We start from the raw sequence: 20,419 nt of genomic DNA, 5'->3' as shown, positions 1-20,419 counted from the left end.
CTGCCCCTCCTTCATTTGTGACATTCACCCCAGCTCAGCCAGCACCTTCTTGAGAAACCTGCCTCCAGTATTCCAGCCCAAATTAATCACTTTCCTCCCTCAGTGCAGGAAGCCATTCATTATCTGTAAAAACAGATATGTGAAATAATTTGGGGTGTGGGGGAGTAGGACAGTGAAAGAGGGTCCAAAACAAGTGAAAGACAGTTTCCAGGGTCAAGACAATCCAGTAATCCCGGAGAAGCTCCACCTCCTGAAAGCTTCCCTATCTCTTCAAAGAGAATGGCACATTGGCCCACCGAAGGAACTCCTTTATGTAAGTCAAGCAGACTAGCTAGCCAGGTCCTATCACATAAGCTTCAGAAATTCTCAAGCACTTCATTAAGCTTCCACCCACAGTCCTGACTTTTCCTTGTGGATTCTCTGTCCAGGATACGGCATAGGGAGGCTGCCTCCCCTCCCCATCCACTACTCATATTCACCATGATCCAATGCAACCCCCTTACCTATGGCCCTTTGAGCTGGTCTCAGGTGGATTTCATTCAGCTGGATTTTAGTCAGCAACTAACTCATCAGCAAATTAACAAGATGAGGCACAGTTGTGAGTAAGCCAGCCAGAGCAAACTTCTTCACCTCTAATGAGATCTCAGAACAAAACCTATCACCCATTTGGATCACTCTACCTGTTACCCCATTGCAGACTCACCCACAACAAAGGAATTCTGTAATTGCCAACCCTTTGAGAACCTAGTTTAAAAGAACAAAGAGACTGTTGAGAAAAATGATAAGTGAAGACAACAAGAAACTCTTCTTTCTTAATTGACCCAGACTTGGAGACAGAGAGACAATAGCTGTCTAAAGGGATGTAACTGCTCCTCAGCCACTTACCTCCTCTCTAAACAGTGGCAGTTTCCCCTTGAGAAATCTCACCTTTATTGAGCTCTTTACAGAACAAAGTTGCTGCATCCCACTCAGAAACTAGAAAGGCGTTCTAAGAATGCTCTGAAGAAAAGTCCTGGCAGTGATTCTCAATGTCAGGCTGCATCAGCATCACCTGGAGGGCTTGTTATAGCACAGATTGCTAGATCCCACCACCAGAGTTCGTGATTCAGTAGGTCTGGTGTCAGGCCAGCTAATTCGCATTTACAACAAGTTCCCAGGATGCTACTGCTCCCAGGACTGTACATTTGAAAACCCATGATTTGAATCAATGATTTTCCATCCTGGGCTGCACATTGGAATTACCTGATGTTTTCAAACAATGTTAGTACCCATGTCAGCCACTAATCAATTGAATCTGCGTCACTGGAATATAAAGTTAGGGAACCGGTGTTTTAGGTTTTCCTGATGATTCTATTCTTCAGTCAAATTTTGTGATTCACAGCTAAATCTATCAGCTAATGATACTGGATAATCATCTTCATAGCATGTGAATAGGAATACCTGGGAACTGCTCAGTCAGTAAATATTTATTAAGCATCTAGAACACATATTGCTCCCTTCTGAATGACATGAGAGATTCTAAAAATAAAAAAAAAAAAAACATAGTACCTAACCATTGCACTCAAAGAGTGCATATTCTGAGAAAACTATACATACACAAAAACTGGAAAAATTATCAAGTGGAGAGTGTATTGTTAAATCATAATTTAAAAGTTATTAATTCTTATCTGCATCATTTCTTGACCTCACAGCAATAGTAGGTTGGATAAGGAAACTGATGTTAGAAAGGATATGTTTTCTAGCCGGGATCATTGTTCTGACATTTGAACTTGTCTTACTCCAAGCTCATGTTCTCAAATCGCTCTGTAATACTCACTTTCACCAGAGGCCTTCACAAGGATGTTGGTGGAAATCACTGCTTCCTATATTTACTCTCATTTCTGTTCCCTTAGCCTTATGCAGCTCTTCATGGTCCTAGGCTGAGAAGATTAAAGTTAGAGCAGTAGTACTCAACTGTGGCTGCATTTTAGAATTAACTAAGCTACTTTTAAAACTTGTGAGATCCAGCCCACTTATATCAGAATTGGGGAGGACAGTCCAGAGGTCAGTAATGAGCTGGTAAATCTTTAACAGCCAGCTCCCAGAGGAAAAAACAAAAGCCCTCATTTGTAGCATTTGCCAGTTTCCATGGTATTAACACTCCCACTGTGGTTGATTTCAAGCTACCAATGTGACTTTAACTGGCTCACAAAATTCTGATACTTTATCTATTTATCTGTCAATGAACATTTAGGTTGATTCCTTACCATGGTAATTGTGAATAATGCTTCAATAAACATGGGAATGCAGGAATCTCTTTAACATAATGATTTCATTTGGGGCGAATGTATACCCAGTATGGTGATTGTGGGATCATATGGTAGCTCTATTTTTATTTTTTTGAGGAACCTGCATATTGTTTTCCATAATGGCTCTACCAACTTACATTCCCATCAACAGTATGCAAGTATTCTCATTTCTCCAAATCCTTGCCAACATTATCTTTGATCTTTTTGATAATGGACATTCTACCAGGTGTGAGGTGATAACTCATTTTACTTTTGATTTATATTTGCCTGATGATTAGGGATGTTAAGCATTTTTTCATATACCTATTGGCCATTTATATTTCTTCTTTTGAGATATGTCTATTCAAATCCATTGCTCTGTTTTTTATTTTTGAGGCAGAGTTTCACTCTTATTGCCCAGGCTAGAGTACAATGGCATGATCTTGGCTCACTGCAACCTCTGCCTCCCGGGTTAAAGTGATTCTCCTGCCTCAGCCTCCCGAGTAGCTAGGATTACAGGCATGTGCCACCACTCCTGGCTAACTTCGTATTTTTAGTAGAGATGGGGTTTCTCCACGTTGGTCAGGCTGGTCTCGAACTACTGACCTCAGATGATCCACCAGCCTCGGCCTCCGAAAGTGCTGGGATTACAGGCGTGAGCCACTGTGCCTGGCCTTTTGCCCATTTTTAATTGGGTTATTTGTTTTCCTACTATTGATTGTTTGAGTTCTCTATATATTTGGGATATTAACTCCTTATCAAATGTATGCTTTGTAAATATTTTTTTCCCATTCCTTAGGTTATCTCTTCACTCCATTGATTGTTTCCTTTCCTGTGTGGAAAGTTTAGTTTGATGCAATCCCATTCATCTATTTCTGCTTTTGTTTTCTGTGCTTTGGGGGTTATAGCCAAAAAATAACTGCCCAGACGAATGTCAAGAAACTTTCCCTTATGTTTCTTTCTAGTAGTTTTACTGTTTCAGGTCTTACATTTAAGTCTTTATTCCATTTTAACTTGGCTTATGTGTATGTTGTAAGATAAGGATCCCATTTCATTCTTCTGCATATGGATATCCAATTTTCCTTACACCATTTGTTGAAGAGGCTGTTCCTTCCCCATTGTGTGTTCTTGGCATCTTTGTCAAAGATCAATTGACCATAAATGTGTGGATTTACTTCTGGACTCTGTTTCATTGGCCTAAATGTCTGTTTTTATGCCAGTATCATACTATTTTGATTACTATAGCTTTGCAGTATATTTTGGGATCAAGTTAGTGTGATGACCCCAGCTTTGTTCTTTTTGTTCAGATTTCTTTGGCTAGGGTCTTTTGTGGCCCCATACAAATTTTAGAATTGTATTTTCTATTTTTGTGAAAAACATTACTGGAATTTCAATAGAGACTGCATTGAATCTGTAGATTGCTCTGAGTAGCGTGGACCTTTTAACAATAATAATGCCTCCAATCCATGAACATAGGATATTTTTCCATTTATTTGTATCTTCTTTAATTTTTTACCAATATTTTATAGTTTTAAGTATACAGATCTTTCATCTTGTTGGTTAAATTTATTTCTAAGTATTTTGGGGGGGATGATATTATAAATGAGATTGTTTCCTTGATTTCTTTTTCAGTTTTCTTGATTTCTTGTTGTTAGTGTATAGAGAGGCTACTTATTTATGTATGTTAGTTTTGTATTTTATGGCTATACTGAGTTTGTTTATTAGTTACAATGGAATATTAGTCAGTCTTTACAAAGAAGGAAATTCTGTCATTTGCAACAACATGGATGAACCTGGAGGACATTATATTAAGTGAAATAAGCCAGGCACAGAAAGACAAATATTGCATAATCTCACTTATATGTGGAATCCAAAAAGTTGAATTCATATAAGCAGAGTGCAGAATGGTGGTTACCAGGGCTGGGGGCAGAGGTATGGAGAGATATTGGCTAAATGATACAAAGTTTCCATTAAAATGAATAATTTCTAGAAATCTATTGTATAATATGACTATAGTTAATGTATTTGTATACTCGAAAATTGGTAAGAGAGGAGATCTTAAATGTTATCACCACCAAAAAAAAAGTATTGAGGTGATGGATATGTTAATTAGCTTCATCTAATCATTTTACAATGTATACATGTATGAAAACATCATGTCGTATTCCACAAATAGATGCAATTTTGATTAATCAATTATACCTTTAAAAAGCTGGGAAGGAAAAATGCAAAAATTTAATAATCTATTTTTGCAAGTAGATAAGAACTGGCTCTAGTACATCATTGGGTGGAACCCAGGTTTCATTATTTTTTAAACCTCACCCAATATGGGGCCAAGGCTGAGAACCACTGAGCTACCAAAACCAGAGTTACGTGGGAGCCTTGGGGATCTTGGGGATCTTGGAATAATACAAACAAAAAAAGTCTATGTAAAGCGTAGAAGGGGAAGGGAAGAGAGTAATGAAGAAAACTATCCCCTGGAATGCAACACAGAACAAGATGGTCACAGCTAGGGTAACAAGAGCCAGCTTCTCCAGGGTCACTTATCTCTTAAGACATGCCTATTCTTCATTTGGGTTTTAGAATGCCAGAGCCACGGATGCTTTTACTGACTGCTTTTCAAGGAACATAAAGATGCATTCTTATTGAAAATAATTGCTTCCCATGTGCAGTAATTAAACAAATAAACCCTTACCAATACTGAGAGTTCCTGATTTTGTTCTCTCAAGCTTTGTATTGCTTACGGGATAAAGTTTATTCCCAAACGACAAATAAAAAACAAACTAGATTTCCAATCAAATTTAGAACTTGGGTTGACTCTCACTCTCCTCTCATCACTTCAACAAGATCTGCACTGTGTAGGGGTATAAGAGCAGAGTCACCAAAAAACAAAATAAAACAACAACAAAAAAGGGGGAGGTGGTTAACTAGAACAGGCCTGAGAAAGTTATCCTCTCTAAAGCTCATTTCCCATTCTGTAAAATTGGGAGTCATTCACCTCCCCACAGGGTAACTGTGAGAAGGAACTGAGATGGCACATGGGAAACAGGTGGTACAGTACAAGACACTCAATAAAATGTATTCATAGTAATACAAAAATATATGTAGCCATGGAGAACAACTACCCTTTACAGAAGAGTTAAAATTCTCATTATAGATTCTTCCATTGCTTGTCATCTGTCTTCTTAATTAGGACTTTTTGAAAATGTCTCCAGATTCCCAATTTATTCATGTTTTGAAAGAGGATTAAGAGGGAACACAGCTGGTCTAAGCCTTGACCAAGTGTGAGGGACAGAGAACAAACTAAGGATGCCTGAGCTCCACCCACCTTTGCCCAAACACCAATTTTTGAGCATCTCAATTGTGGTACCTAGCCTAATTAACAACACAGATTCCAGCAGCAGTAAATACTCTTCCTAGTAACCTTCTTAATGTTCTGGGGAGTCAGATTCTATATCTGGGCCCTAAATCCATACTTTTCCTTTCTCCCTTTTGCTATCTTACCTTAAGTGACTACCTTCACCCAAATGTGGGCTCTGCTGCCTCATTTCTGTCAACCTCAAACCATGTCCTGGTTGCCTTTATAATCAATAGTTATAACAAGCCACCGGTCACACAGAACTCCCTTCTAATCAGCTACTCTATTTATTTGGAATGTGAGTATTTAAGATCAATATTCACCAGTTTTAACGGTCCTCTTGCGCATTCAAGACCTCAAGGGTCAGGTCAATTTAAAAGACCATTGGTATAAATTGAGATGATGTTGTCCTGATTTCTACATAATTAATCATAATGGTGATCATTTTCAACAGGACGAATTCAGTTATGGGGACATCCTATTGCAGTAGACTGGGCAGAGCCAGAAGTAGAAGTTGATGAAGATACAATGTCTTCAGTGAAAATCCTATATGTAAGAAATCTTATGCTGTCTACCTCTGAAGAGATGATTGAAAAGGAATTCAACAATATCAAACCAGGTAGGACATATATACAAGATTAGTTTTTCAAAACATTCTTTATCCTGGTTTAGTATTGGGAGGGTGTATGTGTCTAGGAATTTATCCATCTCTTCTAGATTTTCTAGTTTATTTGCATAGAGGTGTTTATAGTATTCTCTGATGGTAGTTTGTATTTCTGTGGGATCGGTGGCGATATCCCCTTTATCATTTTTTATTGTGTCTATTTGATTCTTCTCTCTTTTCTTCTTTATTAGTCTTGCTAGTGGTCTATCAATTTTGTTGATCTTTTAAAAAAAAAAACAGCTCCTGGATTCACTGATTTTTTTGAAGGATTTTTGTGTCTCTATCTCATTCAGTTCTGCTCTGATCTTAGTTATTTCTTGCCTTCTGCTAGCTTTTGAATGTGTTTGCTCCTGCTTCTCTAGTTCTTTTAATTGTGATGTTAGGGTGTCAATTTTAGATCCTTCCTGCTTTCTCTTGTGGGCATTTAGTGCTATAAATTTCCCTCTACACACTGCTTTAAATATGTCCCAGAGATTCTGGTATGTTATGTCTTTGTTCTCACCAGTTTCAAAGAACATCTTTATTTCTGCCTTCATTTCATTGTGTACCCAGTAGTCATTCAGGAGCAGCTTGTTCAGTTTCCATGTAGTTGAGTGGTTTTGAGTGAGTTTCTTGATCCTGAGTTCTAGTTTGATTGCACTGTGGTCTGAGAGACAGTTTGTTATAATTTCTGTTCTTTTACATTTGCTTAGGAGTGCTTTACTTCCAACTATGTGGTGAATTTTGGAATAAGTGTGATGTGGCGCTGAGAAGAATGTATATTCTGTTGATTTGGGATGGAGAGTTCTGTAGATGTCCATTAGGTCTGCTTGGTGCAGAGCTGAGTTCAATTCCTGAATATCCTTGAAAGAAAGTTATTTCTTTCTCGTTGATCTGTCTAATGTTGACGGTGGGGTGCTAAAATATCCCATTATTATTGTGTGGGAGTCTAAGTCTCTTTGTAGGTCTCTAAGGACTTGCTTTATGAATCTGGGTGCTCCTGTATTGGGTGCATATATATTTAGGATAGTTAGCTCTTCTTGTTGAATTGATCTCTTTACCATTATGTAATGGCCTTCTTTGTCTCTTTTGATCTTTGTTGGTTTAAAGTCTGTTTTATCAGAGACTAGGATTGCAACCCCTGCCTTTTTTTGTTTTCCATTTGCTTGGTAGATCTTCCTCCATCCCTTTATTTTGAGCCTATGTGTGTCTCTGCAGGTGAGATGGGTCTCCTGAATATAGCACACTGATGGGTCTTGACTCTTTATCCAATTTGCCAGTCTATGTCTTTTAATTGGAGCATTTAGCCCATTTACCTTTAAGGTTAATATTGTTATGTGTGAATTTGATCCTGTCATTATGATGTTAGCTGGTTATTTTGCCCAGCAAAATACCTAAGGGTATCTGCTGAATTTCCAATTACAGTCATTCTACAAAATCTGATCTTCCTACAAGAGTTTAGCAGTATTAGAATCACCTGAAGGGCATGTTAAATCACTGATTGCTTGGCCCATCATGGGTGGGTTCAAGCATTTCCATTTCTATTAAGTTTCCAGGCAAAGCGGATTCTGCTGGTCAGGGCACCACACTTGGGGAACCATGACCCTCTGATAACCTTCCCTTTGGCATGCAGGTGTGTTTCTCCTCAGGTTTATGTGTTGCTGACAAGTTGATAATAAACACAGCAATAGTTTTCCAATTCCTTGCATCATGATTTCAGAGGATCTTTTTCTTCTTTGCTAATGGATGATTGAGTAATAATGATCACTCATATTCTATGGACTCACCCTCTGCCAAATGAGGATCAATTATTAAACAACTCCTATGCACTAAAGAAGAAACACATTAAAATAAGCCATGTGGTGAATACTATTGTAGAATTTTCCAAAACAAGATGCATCTGGAAATTATCGTCCAACAGTGTGAGATAATTTCAGATATCTGCAAACAGAATTTCAGAAAATCTAAATTCATTATCATCTGAAATGCCACCTAACTAGTGTAGATGACAGAAGTTGGGATGTGAATTAACTGATAATATTCCCTTATTCCATGTGTATTTATAGAGTAACTCCTGTGTCCAGGGCAGTAGGCAGGAACCAGGTGAAGATGATACAAGAAGTCTCTGAAGCAGGTCCTGTTCTCAGGGAGATAACAGACCAGTGAGCCTAGGTGGAGACTGACATTGAAATATGAACCAAGCAAAGACTGGAAAGGTGAAGGTCATCATTGGCCAACGTCTTTCTTCTCAGTTACTAAAACAAGTCATGGGATTGAGTCATGATCATCACCCCATGTGACACTGAAAGGAATGAAGAGACTATATTGGATATTCAGTTAATTATATGTCCCATGCTTCATGGTCTCAGAGAGCTTTATTTATGCTTAGCCTGGCCAGACAATTTTGCTCTGTATAACCATTGCCATAAGAAGTCAAGGGTCAACTGTTGAAGGGAGTGAAAACATAAGTATCACAATGTCTTTAAATTGTCCTTATGTTACAGGCCCACTATTATTCCAAAGGAAGATAATTCTTAGTCACTGAACCATGTGGGAGAGTAAAAACTCTAATTACCTTTGTTAGCTTGAATCTAAGAAGATAATGAAACTTTGATAGGGACAGAAAGGACTTCCCCCTCTTCCCTGGCATAATGTCTCATCCTATGTTGTCTCCTGGGACTCTCAAGGTACACCCAAGTGAATGTAGGGTAAAAGAAGATAATTGGCATGCTAAACTAATAGTAGTTAAACAAATTTCCACCTTACCTTCACTCTAAGCAAAAGGTCTATTTTTAAAATTGAGTAAGCAACAACATTTTAAAAATATAACATCCAACTATCTCGGCACAATTCTTTTTCATTTTTATATGTTGCCATCATGTTCAGCAGTTCCTTTACATAAAAATAGATAGTTGGTTTGTTTGGGTTTTCTACACAAATAATATAAATAAACTTTGCAAATATTTGTAAAATACCAAATATATCAATTAAAATATGAAAACCTCCTTCATTCTTCCCAACTTTTCTCCCCATTCCTGAAGTAATCCCTGTTAAGAGTTTGGTCTCTATCTTTTCAGTTCGCTTTCTGTATGAGTGTATTTATATTTGTGTGCACATATATATGGTTTTGCATTATTAAAAACACAAATGCTGTAATATTGTACTTACTATTTTATAACTTTTTAAAAATTAACAATAGGTCTTGGGCCAGGCATGGTGTCTCATGCCTGTAATCCCAACACTTTGGCAGGCCGAGGTGGACAGATCACCTGAGGTCGGGAGTTCGAGACCAGCTTGACCAACATGGTGAAACTCCTTCTCTTGGCCGGGCGCGGTGGCTCACGCTTGTAATCCCAGCACTTTGGGAGGCCGAGGCGGGCGGATCACGAGGTCAGGAGATCGAGACCACGGTGAAACCCCGTCTCTACTAAAAATACAAAAAATTAGCCGGGCGTGGTGGCGGGCGCCTGTAGTCCCAGCTACTCGGAGAGGCTGAGGCAGGAGAATGGCGTGAACCCGGGAGGCGGAGCTTGCAGTGAGCCGAGATTGCGCCACTGCACTCCAGCCTGGGCGACAGAGCGAGACTCCGTCTCAAAAAAAAAAAAAAAAAAAAAAAAAAAAAAAAAAAAAAGAAACTCCTTCTCTACTAAAAATACAACATTAGCCAGGCACATAGTGGTGCATGCCTGTAATCCCAGCCACTCGGGAGGCTGAGGCAGAAGAATTGCTTGAACCAGGGAGGCGGAGGTTGCGGTGAGCTGAGATCACGCCATCGCACTCTAGCCTGGGCAACAAGAGCAAAACTCTGTCTGAAAAAAAAAAAAATAGGTCTTTAATATTTCCATGTAATCACATACAGGTCTATTTTGTTTATAGACTCCTTGGTGTTGGTATAAATGTAGCGGATTTAATCACTCATGAAAATAGACATTAAATTGTTTTATTTTTGCTCTTTCAACAGTAGTGTAATTGATATCCTTATGCATGATCCTTGTACATGTGTGTGAGTGTTTCTGTATGAGACATTCCTCAAAGTAGAATAGTAGATATTTACATTGTTTCCAATCTTTAGCTATCATGACAGCAAGGCAGGCAAGCAACTTATCTTTGTTCCCAGATGTTCTTTTGGGAACAACTTTCTTTTTCTTCTTTTTGCTTTTTTATTTTAAAGATTATTGGATAAGGATATAGGGAATCCAGTTGTAGTTCCTCTCTGTGTGCACTCTAAATCTCAGTTACCTTGTCAGAACTGTAGTTACCTAATATTTAAATTTTAAAAAGTAATTTAAAGTTAATTACATAAGACGAAAGAGATAAAGACATTTTGCTGGGTTGAAAAGCAAAAGTAATCACCTAAATATGTATTTGTAAAATGATCAATAATTGAGTTCAACTCAATTCAACAAATATTTTACCATGCAAAATGTACTATCTTTTACATTACATAAGATGGAAAAGAAGATGGCATTCCCACCCTTAGACATCTTGTAATCTAGGAAGTCAAAAACACAAATCCATAACAAATTATAATAAGTCAGAATATAAATTTTATTTTAAAAACTGCAAAAAAAATCCTCTGTTGAATGTTCTTGATGAGATCCTTACTTAAATATGAGGTATCCATTAAAAAAATCAAATACTCTTTGCAGCTAGGTGCTAAAATATATCACTTTCAGGGCTCTCTTAATTTTGTTAATGGGGCAACCTTCACTCTATTTTACAGGTGCTGTGGAGAGGGTGAAGAAAATTCGAGACTATGCTTTTGTGCACTTCAGTAACCGAGAAGATGCAGTTGAGGCTATGAAAGCTTTAAATGGCAAGGTAAGGTAGAAAAAAGAAAAAAATATGCAGATTCCATCCAAATTTGATGTGGATATTACATTCAAAAGCACAGTCCTGCAAGCCTGTCTCACTCCAGCCTTCTCTGACATGGCTGCCTCAGTCCATTTAAGATGTACTAAAGAGAAACGATGGAAAATACAATGGAAGCCGGAGATGTACTTAATATATCCAACTTTACCTCTATTTTTTTTTTCTAATTTGGACAAGTCACTGGCCCTCAATTTCTGTGGAAAGAGGAGATTTAAGTAGATTATTTCAAGATGTTTTTCACAATTCCAGTTTTCTCTCATTACTTCAAAGAGATTATCATTTTAGTGCAGTATTTTAGAAGCTGATGAATTAAAAACATGTCAAGATAGCTGTTATTCTGCCTTCATAGTTTGATCTTCTACTTGGAAAGCTTAGAGTCTCACCTTGCCAAGAGTAGGGGCTGGGGAAGCTTCTATATCCTCACTACTGAGTTGTCCACAGAAAGCAATATAATATTTATATATCAAGCCAATAAACATTTAAAACCTTCTGTAGACCACTTATCATGCTAGGATACAAAAAGAATCAAAAATATTTGACAAAGAGTTAAAACTTGATTGGAGGAATAAGATAACTACACAAACTCGTGCAAAGTACAGACAAGTAAATATCATAAAAAGAGATAAATGTGGTGAGCAAGTTCAAAGGAAGAAGTAGGCTATAAAGAATAAAACATCTTCATGGATATGAGAAGATAATATTTAAGAGAAGCCACGAAAATTGGGTATAATTTCAAAAATCAAAATACGGAAAGACAGGCAGTCTTAGAGGCAAAGAATTTGGGAAGAGCAAGACAAGATTGGAGAGCAGGAAAATGTGGAGTAACTTGGTTGGAACATAATGCACGTGGGACTGTGTTACCTATCGGATCTGGCATCAGTCAGAGTCCCAAAAGAAAACAAACAGCAAAGGAATTAATTACAAAAGTGTGAGTGGGGACTAGGGAAATCAAAAAAGAGTGTCAGAATTTGGGGCTCACAGCATTCTGGAGTCAAAGGTCCAGGGGCTGGAGAATTAATAGAAATCCTGAAAGGGGAGAGAATTGTGTAGAGCAGATCTCTTTGCAAGAAGTAGCTGGGTGCAGTGGCTCACACCTGTAATCTCAGCACTTTGGGAGGCTGAGGTAGAAGGATTGCTTGAGCCCAGGAGTGCGAGACCAGCCTGGACAAGATGGCAAGACCTCATCTCTACAAAAAATTAGCCGAGCATGGTGGCATGGACTACTACAGTAGTCCCAGCTACTCCGGAGGCTGAGGTGGGAGGATCTCTTGATCCCAGGAGGCTGAGGCTGCAGTGATCTATGATTGTGCCGTTGCACTCCAGCCTGGGCAACAGAGTGAGACCCCATCATTAAGGAAACAAAGAAAATAGAAAAGAAAGAAGTAGTGATTTTGGTCAAAGGACACAGTCAGCCCAAAGTGACCTCTCAAAGAGGGATCCAGCAGAATAAATACCCCAAATTCACTGTTGTCTCTTCTCCAACCTCCTACCAGGGTTCCCCATTGGCTAAATTCAATCACAATCTAGAAGGCTAAAGAGGACCCCAAGTAGAACAGCCTCCCAGAGCAGAGAGCAGGCTGGAGCTGGTAGGTGGTGAATTCCACAGAGAGGGGATCCAGATGGCAAAGGGAGGATCTCTTAGCCTAGGCCCTTCAGACACTGTGGAGCCTCTTGCATATTAGCTCCCCAGGGGCCCACTCAAACTCAAACATGTTTGAGTACTGGAGAGTTGGGTTGAGAAAGTATTCACTCTGAAATACAAAAAAGAAAACTGCAAAGCAAAAACTAATGCATAAATACATGTCTATAAAGAAAAGCATTATTTCATCTTCATTGATGATCACATTTAGTATCATAAAAGTGTTATTACTTGGAAAACAATGTGTAAGTTAGATTTTCTCTATATGGAAACATTCCTGAGTATTCATGATGATTGCTGGGAAGGAACAGCCATCACAAATTAAATGACAATAATTACATTGGAATAATTATAATTGAAACATATTCAAATTCCCAGTTTTTGCAGCTAGATATTTTTAGAGCAATTATTTACATATATTATTTAGTTAAATATATATTTAATATTATATTTGACTATAACGTGATATGGAAAAATCAAAAGTAAGTTTTCCTAGGAACTATGAAGGTTTTTGAGCATATATATAGATATTTGTATTTAATTTGTTAGATGAGGTGAGATCTTGACATTTTTTCTATGGTAATTATCACATTTACAATTTAGGAAAATTAGCCTAGTAAGAATTGACTTTTTAATACAGGTGAGAGAAACATATCATAGAAACTAGTTATAAAGCTATTATAGTCAACCAAATGGGACAAAATAAAGTCTTGAACTTAGGTAGGAATGGAATGTAGGAGACAGCCATATACAGAACAGTAGGGGATAAATTCAAAGGACCCAGGAACTGATTGGTGGAGATAGGGGTGAAAAAGAAGGACAAGTCACTATAAGCTTCCAATGTGGTAGGTTGTTATGAAAGTCAGGAAGGGAAGCCTATTCGGAGAGAAAAATGATGAATTGAGCTTCAGAATGATTATTCATTTATTCTTTTTATAAGTCTATGAAGTGAAAGAAATTTTACTAAGCTTGGGCTACATAGATTAATAAGATACTGTCCTAGCTCTGGAAATATCTAAACCAAATAACTAAAATACGATATTGAATTTAAAATGCTTTTGGATGGGACAGAGGAAGGCAGAACAAAATTTATTACAACAAGATATCTGAATTTGCAGCAAAGAATCATTCCATGCAAAACATCTCTTGATATGGAAGTGCCTATAAGCAGAGACCTATTTGGGTCTCTCATCTTCCTCAAGACTGGACTGAAGATATAAAGAATCTTATACCCAAGGTCCTCCCCTATTTTCAGTATGCCAGGTCTACCTTTTCTAATTACATCAACATCAATATAAGATTGTTGAATATCAGCTGGATTCTGTCTATCTCTCAGAGTATTCCATCTAACTTATTTGACACTGGCTCTTGCTACTAAAAAGTAAGGTAAATACATAATACTGGGGACAAATTGACCCAGAGGCTGAACAAAATGGTCAGGATGACCATGAAGCACAAGACTTCAATAATCCAGGAACCACTGAGTCACTGTTGAAATCAGAGGGTAAGGGTGCACGCTCAGCTGCTGTGAATGGGAATTTCTGTAGAAACACTTTACATAAAAGTGTTCTTTATCTAAAACAGAGGATCTTCACATTCTTATTCAAAAACAAAGCCACAAATGCTTTCTGACAATACTTTGTTCCTTTGATAATAAATACATCAATCTATCAAGAATTTGTTGAGAGCCATCTTTGTTTATTGTGTAGGCAAGCAATACATGGAAGTTAGTAGCACACGTAGATCTACATACATCCATTATCTTTGACATCTGGAGCTGTTTGCAGTCTCAAACTTTGGGTCAGTAATTCTTGAGGACAGGTTTTAAGTGGTGCATGATCTGAGAACCTCAATACTACTCTCACTCCCAACTACTCCCGACCCCTGTCATCCCTGTTTATTAGTTCCCAACTGTTCAGCAGATCAAAAGGTGGCTTCACAAGGAAGAACCTGTGGCAGGCAATGCAACAGCCTCCCAGATTCCTCTTCCTTTGGTAGAGCCACAGTATATCTCTCTTCTCCAGTGAACACTTACTTGTGTGGCTGCTCTAAGGAGCAAGACGGTTAGTGGGCTATCAGCTGGAAGGGCCTGATTTGGCTGCCCATGCTAAATGCTAATAACTGATAAGATTTCATTTCCTTTCACCTTCATCTTATTGTGCTAGGTAATGGAGATTTTATACCATCCATAACAAAACTAAATTGCCTTGTAGTTATATAATATATAAATATGTAATTTAAAACACATATATGACCTAATAAAAAATTACATAACTTTCTGTCTCAGTGACTATAACCAGATTGTAAATTTATAATGAATATGTCAATGGACACTGGCCAATATGTCACTGTCAAACCTGTTGGCATCTTATGCAACTTCCCAACAAAATGGCTCAGAAAAAGTTCAACTGGCATCCAAAACAAACCTATAAAATGACAAGATACAATCAATAAACCTACAGCAAATAGTCTAACACTTAGAAGGAGTCATGTTATTAGGACTCAGCCACACTTGGTTATCTTCATATCATCTCATGTTGATTTTTCTTTGCTCTCTACAACAGGTGCTGGATGGTTCCCCCATTGAAGTCACCCTAGCAAAGCCAGTGGACAAGGACAGTTATGTTAGGTACACCCGAGGCACAGGTGGAAGGGGCACCATGCTGCAAGGAGAGTATACCTACTCTTTGGGCCAAGTTTATGATCCCACCACAACCTACCTTGGAGCTCCTGTCTTCTATGCCCCCCAGGCCTATGCAGCAATTCCCAGTCTTCATTTCCCAGCCACCAAAGGACACCTCAGCAACAGAGCCATTATCCGAGCCCCTTCTGTTAGAGGTAACACCAGTCAGATCTTGCTTTAGAGTAATCCCAAGATTTCAAATGACTCAGATTGCAGTAGCCTTAGATACATTAGACGGGTCCACTGGGAGAAAATCACTGAAAAATTGTTTATTAAAAATCAAGTATTATATCAATAGTTTTCCTTTAATAGGAGTCTTTTTTCACATTACAACTGGTTATTGAAAAAACGTGGTCAGAACATTGTGCAAATGAGCCTAGTGCACAGATTCAAACTTTGCATGGGCCCATAAAACTTGCACAAACTAAAACCTAGTTCTATAATTGTTAGCTTCTTCTGTATCACTTGTCCACCATTGTGTAGTCATCTGTGGCTCATTACAACACTTCTGGAATAGACTAGTATAGTCCAGTGGAAACCAATTACCTCAAATAACAAAACCTTTTCAAGGCGTGTGTGTATTTGAGGTGACTCAGTGGCATTGTCTTAATATACAAATCACAAATTATTATAAATATAATCTAACAGACATATGAGATGTTCTCATCTGACCTCCTCCAAGAAATATGTGTTATACTTTCTTAGAAGCCAAATTATTAAGGAAATTACTATATTTCTTTAGTACACGGAGAACTGAACACCAAATAGAAAAAAAAAACCCTCAATCAGACTGCTAATAAAACAATAAATATTTCACATTTGAATCCTGTAAGAATTCTAAATGTTTGAGCAGTTTTCCAAGCTCCATTTCTTCAAGGAAGCTAGAAGATAAAGAAAGACTTTATTTTATTTCCAAGCAACTAGCTTGTCCCTGTCTTTTTGGCTCCTTCAGATGGGTTTTTCTAGGATATGGCTAATGCCAACTGAATCCCAGTTCTATCCTCCAAATACGACATGAATCTGGGCAATTAGATAAACAAACTGTGTATTTAAGTCTATTCTTGGGTTTGACTTAGAAGAAAAGAGGCACATCTAGATTACTGTGGAAACAATTATCTCATTATGTTTTACTATTTTTCAGTATAACTAAATTGATCATCTTAGGAGCTCTAGTCTTCAACAGCCTTAAAAGTTTCATACTCATAATTACTTGCCTCAAAATTGTAATGCAAATGAAATAATCAGGATTTCCTTTAGGGTAACTCGTCTATGTGATAATAAATTATATCATTGCAACATTATGCATTTATAATGTAAAATCACATCATTAACCAATGCATACATTAAATACAAATTGTCAACCAGTTATGATGTCAAAAAAAAAACAAACTCCACTATAAGGGAAAAAATGCTTATCTTATAACAAGAAAGGAATCAATTAATGATATTCATGGATGAAAGGTAATCAATTTAATTTTTTATCTCTATGCCACCAATATAAAATCAAAATAGCAACATGGCAAAACAAAAATCAAAAGGAATCTATGCATGAAACTCAATGGAAATTTAAGCCTCACATTGACCGAACATCAGAGAGGATGGTGAACCTAAAAGCATGCTTTCTAAATGTTTGTTTTACAATAAGTCATTGGAGGTGGGATAATTAGGGAAGCCAGAATTTATTTCTGATACACTAATCAGTGACAGTCTCTACGCAAGACTGATTTCAAAATAAGTGGTTGCATTATTTTGGAATGTTCTAATAAATACATTCCAAGTCTTTATTAGTCTGTATAAAATATCAAGAAAATGTTACCTAAAGACAAAAATTGCAAATTTTCTATCCCAAAATTTTTAAGCTGCTTGTGTACTTATCAATAGTATTGTGCTTATCAATGGCATTGTTTTCTTCTGAAGGTAGTTTTTCAAAAAAGAGAGAGACACCTATGTTAAACCTTACCTTATGTTGAGTTTCATTACATTAGAATCCTAGAGTTTCCCACCCATCTTCAGGGCAATAATCAACGTGAATTGGGCTAACTTTTCCATTACAGTAAGATTCAGGGTGATTTTCTGGTGGTTTGATTCAGTTTAATGCCTTCTTACGTTCCTAGAAATTTACATGAATGTACCTGTAGGGGCTGCGGGAGTGAGAGGACTGGGCGGCCGTGGCTATTTGGCATACACAGGCCTGGGGCGAGGATACCAGGTCAAAGGAGACAAAAAAGAAGACAAACTGTATGACATTTTACCTGGGATGGAGCTCACCCCAATGAATCCTGTCACATTAAAACCCCAAGGAATTAAACTCGCTCCCCAGGTAGGTAATGTTATTCCAGAAATAGTTTCTTTAAGTTGTGCCAATAAGCATCATTCACTTTTATCAAATGATTTGACTTGATCCCTACTCAAGCTATGGGTTTTTTTCTTTTAATATATAAAGCATCCAATCAATGTCACACCCTTTGAGGGAATGCTGGGCATCAGATGCCATTATTCTATTATAGGTCCTTTCTCTTTTTAAAAAAATCATAAAGTTTAACACCTTGAACAATATTCCACTGAAATGCAAAGAATCTGAGAGCTATTAAGAATTATCAACCTATACCCGAAATGAGGCAAAGACCCCATCTCAGAATAAATGCCTATTGTATGTGAGCCAGGTTGGTTGGCAAATGAAGAGTATTATGGCTGTGCCCTGAATAGACCATTTAGGACATCTTTTCTTGGAAATACTGTATCTAAGAGAAAACTCCACCATGATATCTAGGTGAATTATTAACTATGAGATGTCATCAGTCATACCAAATTAACTCTTCCTCCATAGTTATATTTTGGAAGTGGCATTACAGAGAATTTTTACTGTGTTCATTTAAGAGTTCTAAGTTTCCACACTTCAACATTAACCTGTGGTTTTTATTATTGGAAAATTAAAAGCTATAAAAGTTTCAATACGGAAACTGACCCCAGGGGTTAAAAATAAAACAAAACAGAGTCTGTGCTAACCCTGAGACTGTTCCCTGTGGGAGTGTGATAGGTGCTGATCTCTCTGAAATAATTTTGGCTGAATAATCAGAGTTACAGTTTGTGTATCTTGAAGGAAACTTCCCTATTCCCGTGATAAAGGTGGGCTTATAGCCCCACATTTATGGAAGTAGCCCTTATAATTTCAATCCAGAAGAAAACTGGTTTTCTAAAAGCTCATCTTGGGTAATTTTTTAATGGGATTTCTGGCTTTCTTTGATGCACAAACTAGCTTATCTAAGGTTTCTGCTAGCCCCACCCAGGGAATTAAAAAAAAAAATGCCTATCAGAGTGTTAAACAGCAATCATTTGTTCACACAAGATTTAGTAAACTTCTCTTATGCACCATGTATTGCACTAGGTGCTGGAGATGTAGAAGTGAATATAACAAAATCCTTACCATGAAAAATTAGATGGCAATCCAGTGGGAAAAAATTGACATGTAAACATATAATTATAATGAAATCTGGAAGTGATATGATGAAGTTTGTTCAGAAAATATAAAAGCCACTCATCCAGTTTCTCTTGGGTTAAAACCTAAAACAAAGAACCTGATTAAAGTATTGGAATACTTAGAAATATTTTAAGAAAATAAAAAATAATAGTCGCAAATTCTGAGAGCTGCGATAGTATGAAAAGAGATCTCTACGTTTTACATTAAACTCAAGTGAGAAATTCATCATGTCTTATATTAATATGTGAGTAACAATCTCTATCAGTTACTAAAAGTTCTTTAATTAGTGTCTGACCTTCTACAACTATGGCTTAGAAATGAAGACCATGCCACCACCAGCCAACATAGATGGGGCCTAAACAACCCCAAAGTAGAGTTACAAACTTCCAGCCAGAAGCAGAGAGATAAGCCCTTTCCTGCAAAGTCAGCAGTGAGAGCTGGTGTTCCTTCTGCCCAGGTTTGCTCACCTGGCATAAACAAGCAGGCATAGTATCTACCAGCAAAATCTCCTTTATTATTGCCCAAGGACTCTAGAGAATGCTCTGAGGATGACAAGATATCCTACACAACAAGAGTATTAAAAAGAAAATATCAATAGAAAAAACAGGAACAATCTACAATTAATAAACTGGAAAATATCGTGCTATTGCAGCTGGGTTAGTTAGCATAAATGAGGTAAGAAACCTCAGAGACACATCCTGAGACATTGTTCTGTCTTACAGAGTTATTTTCTCGGCCTTATGCCCTGCTTTCCACAGTCTACTGAATCTGCTGACTAACGAGAGCATCAGGACCTCTGGACAACCAAAAATGGCTTCAGAATAAAGAAACTATGAATCTTTAGAAAATACTCAGTTTGGAGTAATTACAGAAGAAAAAAACATGCAGTAGGATGCTCAAAAGCATATTGTCATTAAGCAAAAACAAAAAAAAAGCCAGAAATAGTGTCTTACCAAACAAATAAAAACATTGCAACTGTCAACACCCATCTAGGAACGCTCAATAAATACCAAGCATTAAACTTTTTAATTCTATTTTTATGAAATTGTGAGATTAAAACCCTATGACAAATGACCTGAAATAATATATTCTTAGGTTATCATCTCCAAACCATTATAAACACAGAGATTGAGAGTAATAATGAGTAAATCTATACAAATCTGTACACACAGTGTTGTGGCAAAAATTTTTACAAAAACAAATATTCCAAACAAATCATAAAATAAAGCTTTTGGTAAAAAGTTACAGCCAATGGACTAAACTAAAAACATATTACAGTAAATGGTGTGAAAGTGATTTTATGAACTAATAGACCTAACATTTTAAATGGAGTTCAAATTGAGTTCATCTTAAATTTTATGAGTCATTAAACCATGTGGCATTTTATATCTTCAGATATGAGCTTGAACTCTGAAAATTAGAGTTTAAAAACCTGAAAACTTGGGAAATAATGTGAATGTGTCATTTGAGGGGGAAATA

At 37.3% G+C, this 20,419-nt stretch overlaps 1 protein-coding gene across 2 annotated transcripts in view; it reads left to right on the top strand.

Annotated features, from left to right (window-relative positions):
• The window catches only part of A1CF (APOBEC1 complementation factor), a 58,364-nt gene that overhangs the window by 26,120 nt on the left and 11,825 nt on the right, over positions 1-20,419 (top strand). The window contains exons 5-8 of one of the 2 annotated variants that reach the window (XM_055273933.1): positions 6,080-6,244; positions 10,992-11,089; positions 15,344-15,617; positions 17,601-17,782. In XM_055273933.1, coding sequence (XP_055129908.1) covers positions 6,080-6,244; positions 10,992-11,089; positions 15,344-15,617; positions 17,601-17,782 — 719 coding nt within the window. Of the gene's footprint in view, positions 1-6,079; positions 6,245-10,991; positions 11,090-15,343; positions 15,618-17,576; positions 17,783-20,419 lie in introns of both variants that reach the window. The other variant, XM_055273932.1, reaches the window with a different exon arrangement.

Source organism: Symphalangus syndactylus, chromosome 4 (assembly GCF_028878055.3).
Source record: "Symphalangus syndactylus isolate Jambi chromosome 4, NHGRI_mSymSyn1-v2.1_pri, whole genome shotgun sequence".
In the NCBI taxonomy this organism is placed as follows: domain Eukaryota; kingdom Metazoa; phylum Chordata; class Mammalia; order Primates; family Hylobatidae; genus Symphalangus; species Symphalangus syndactylus.
This window is presented reverse-complemented; position numbering and strand designations above follow the sequence as displayed.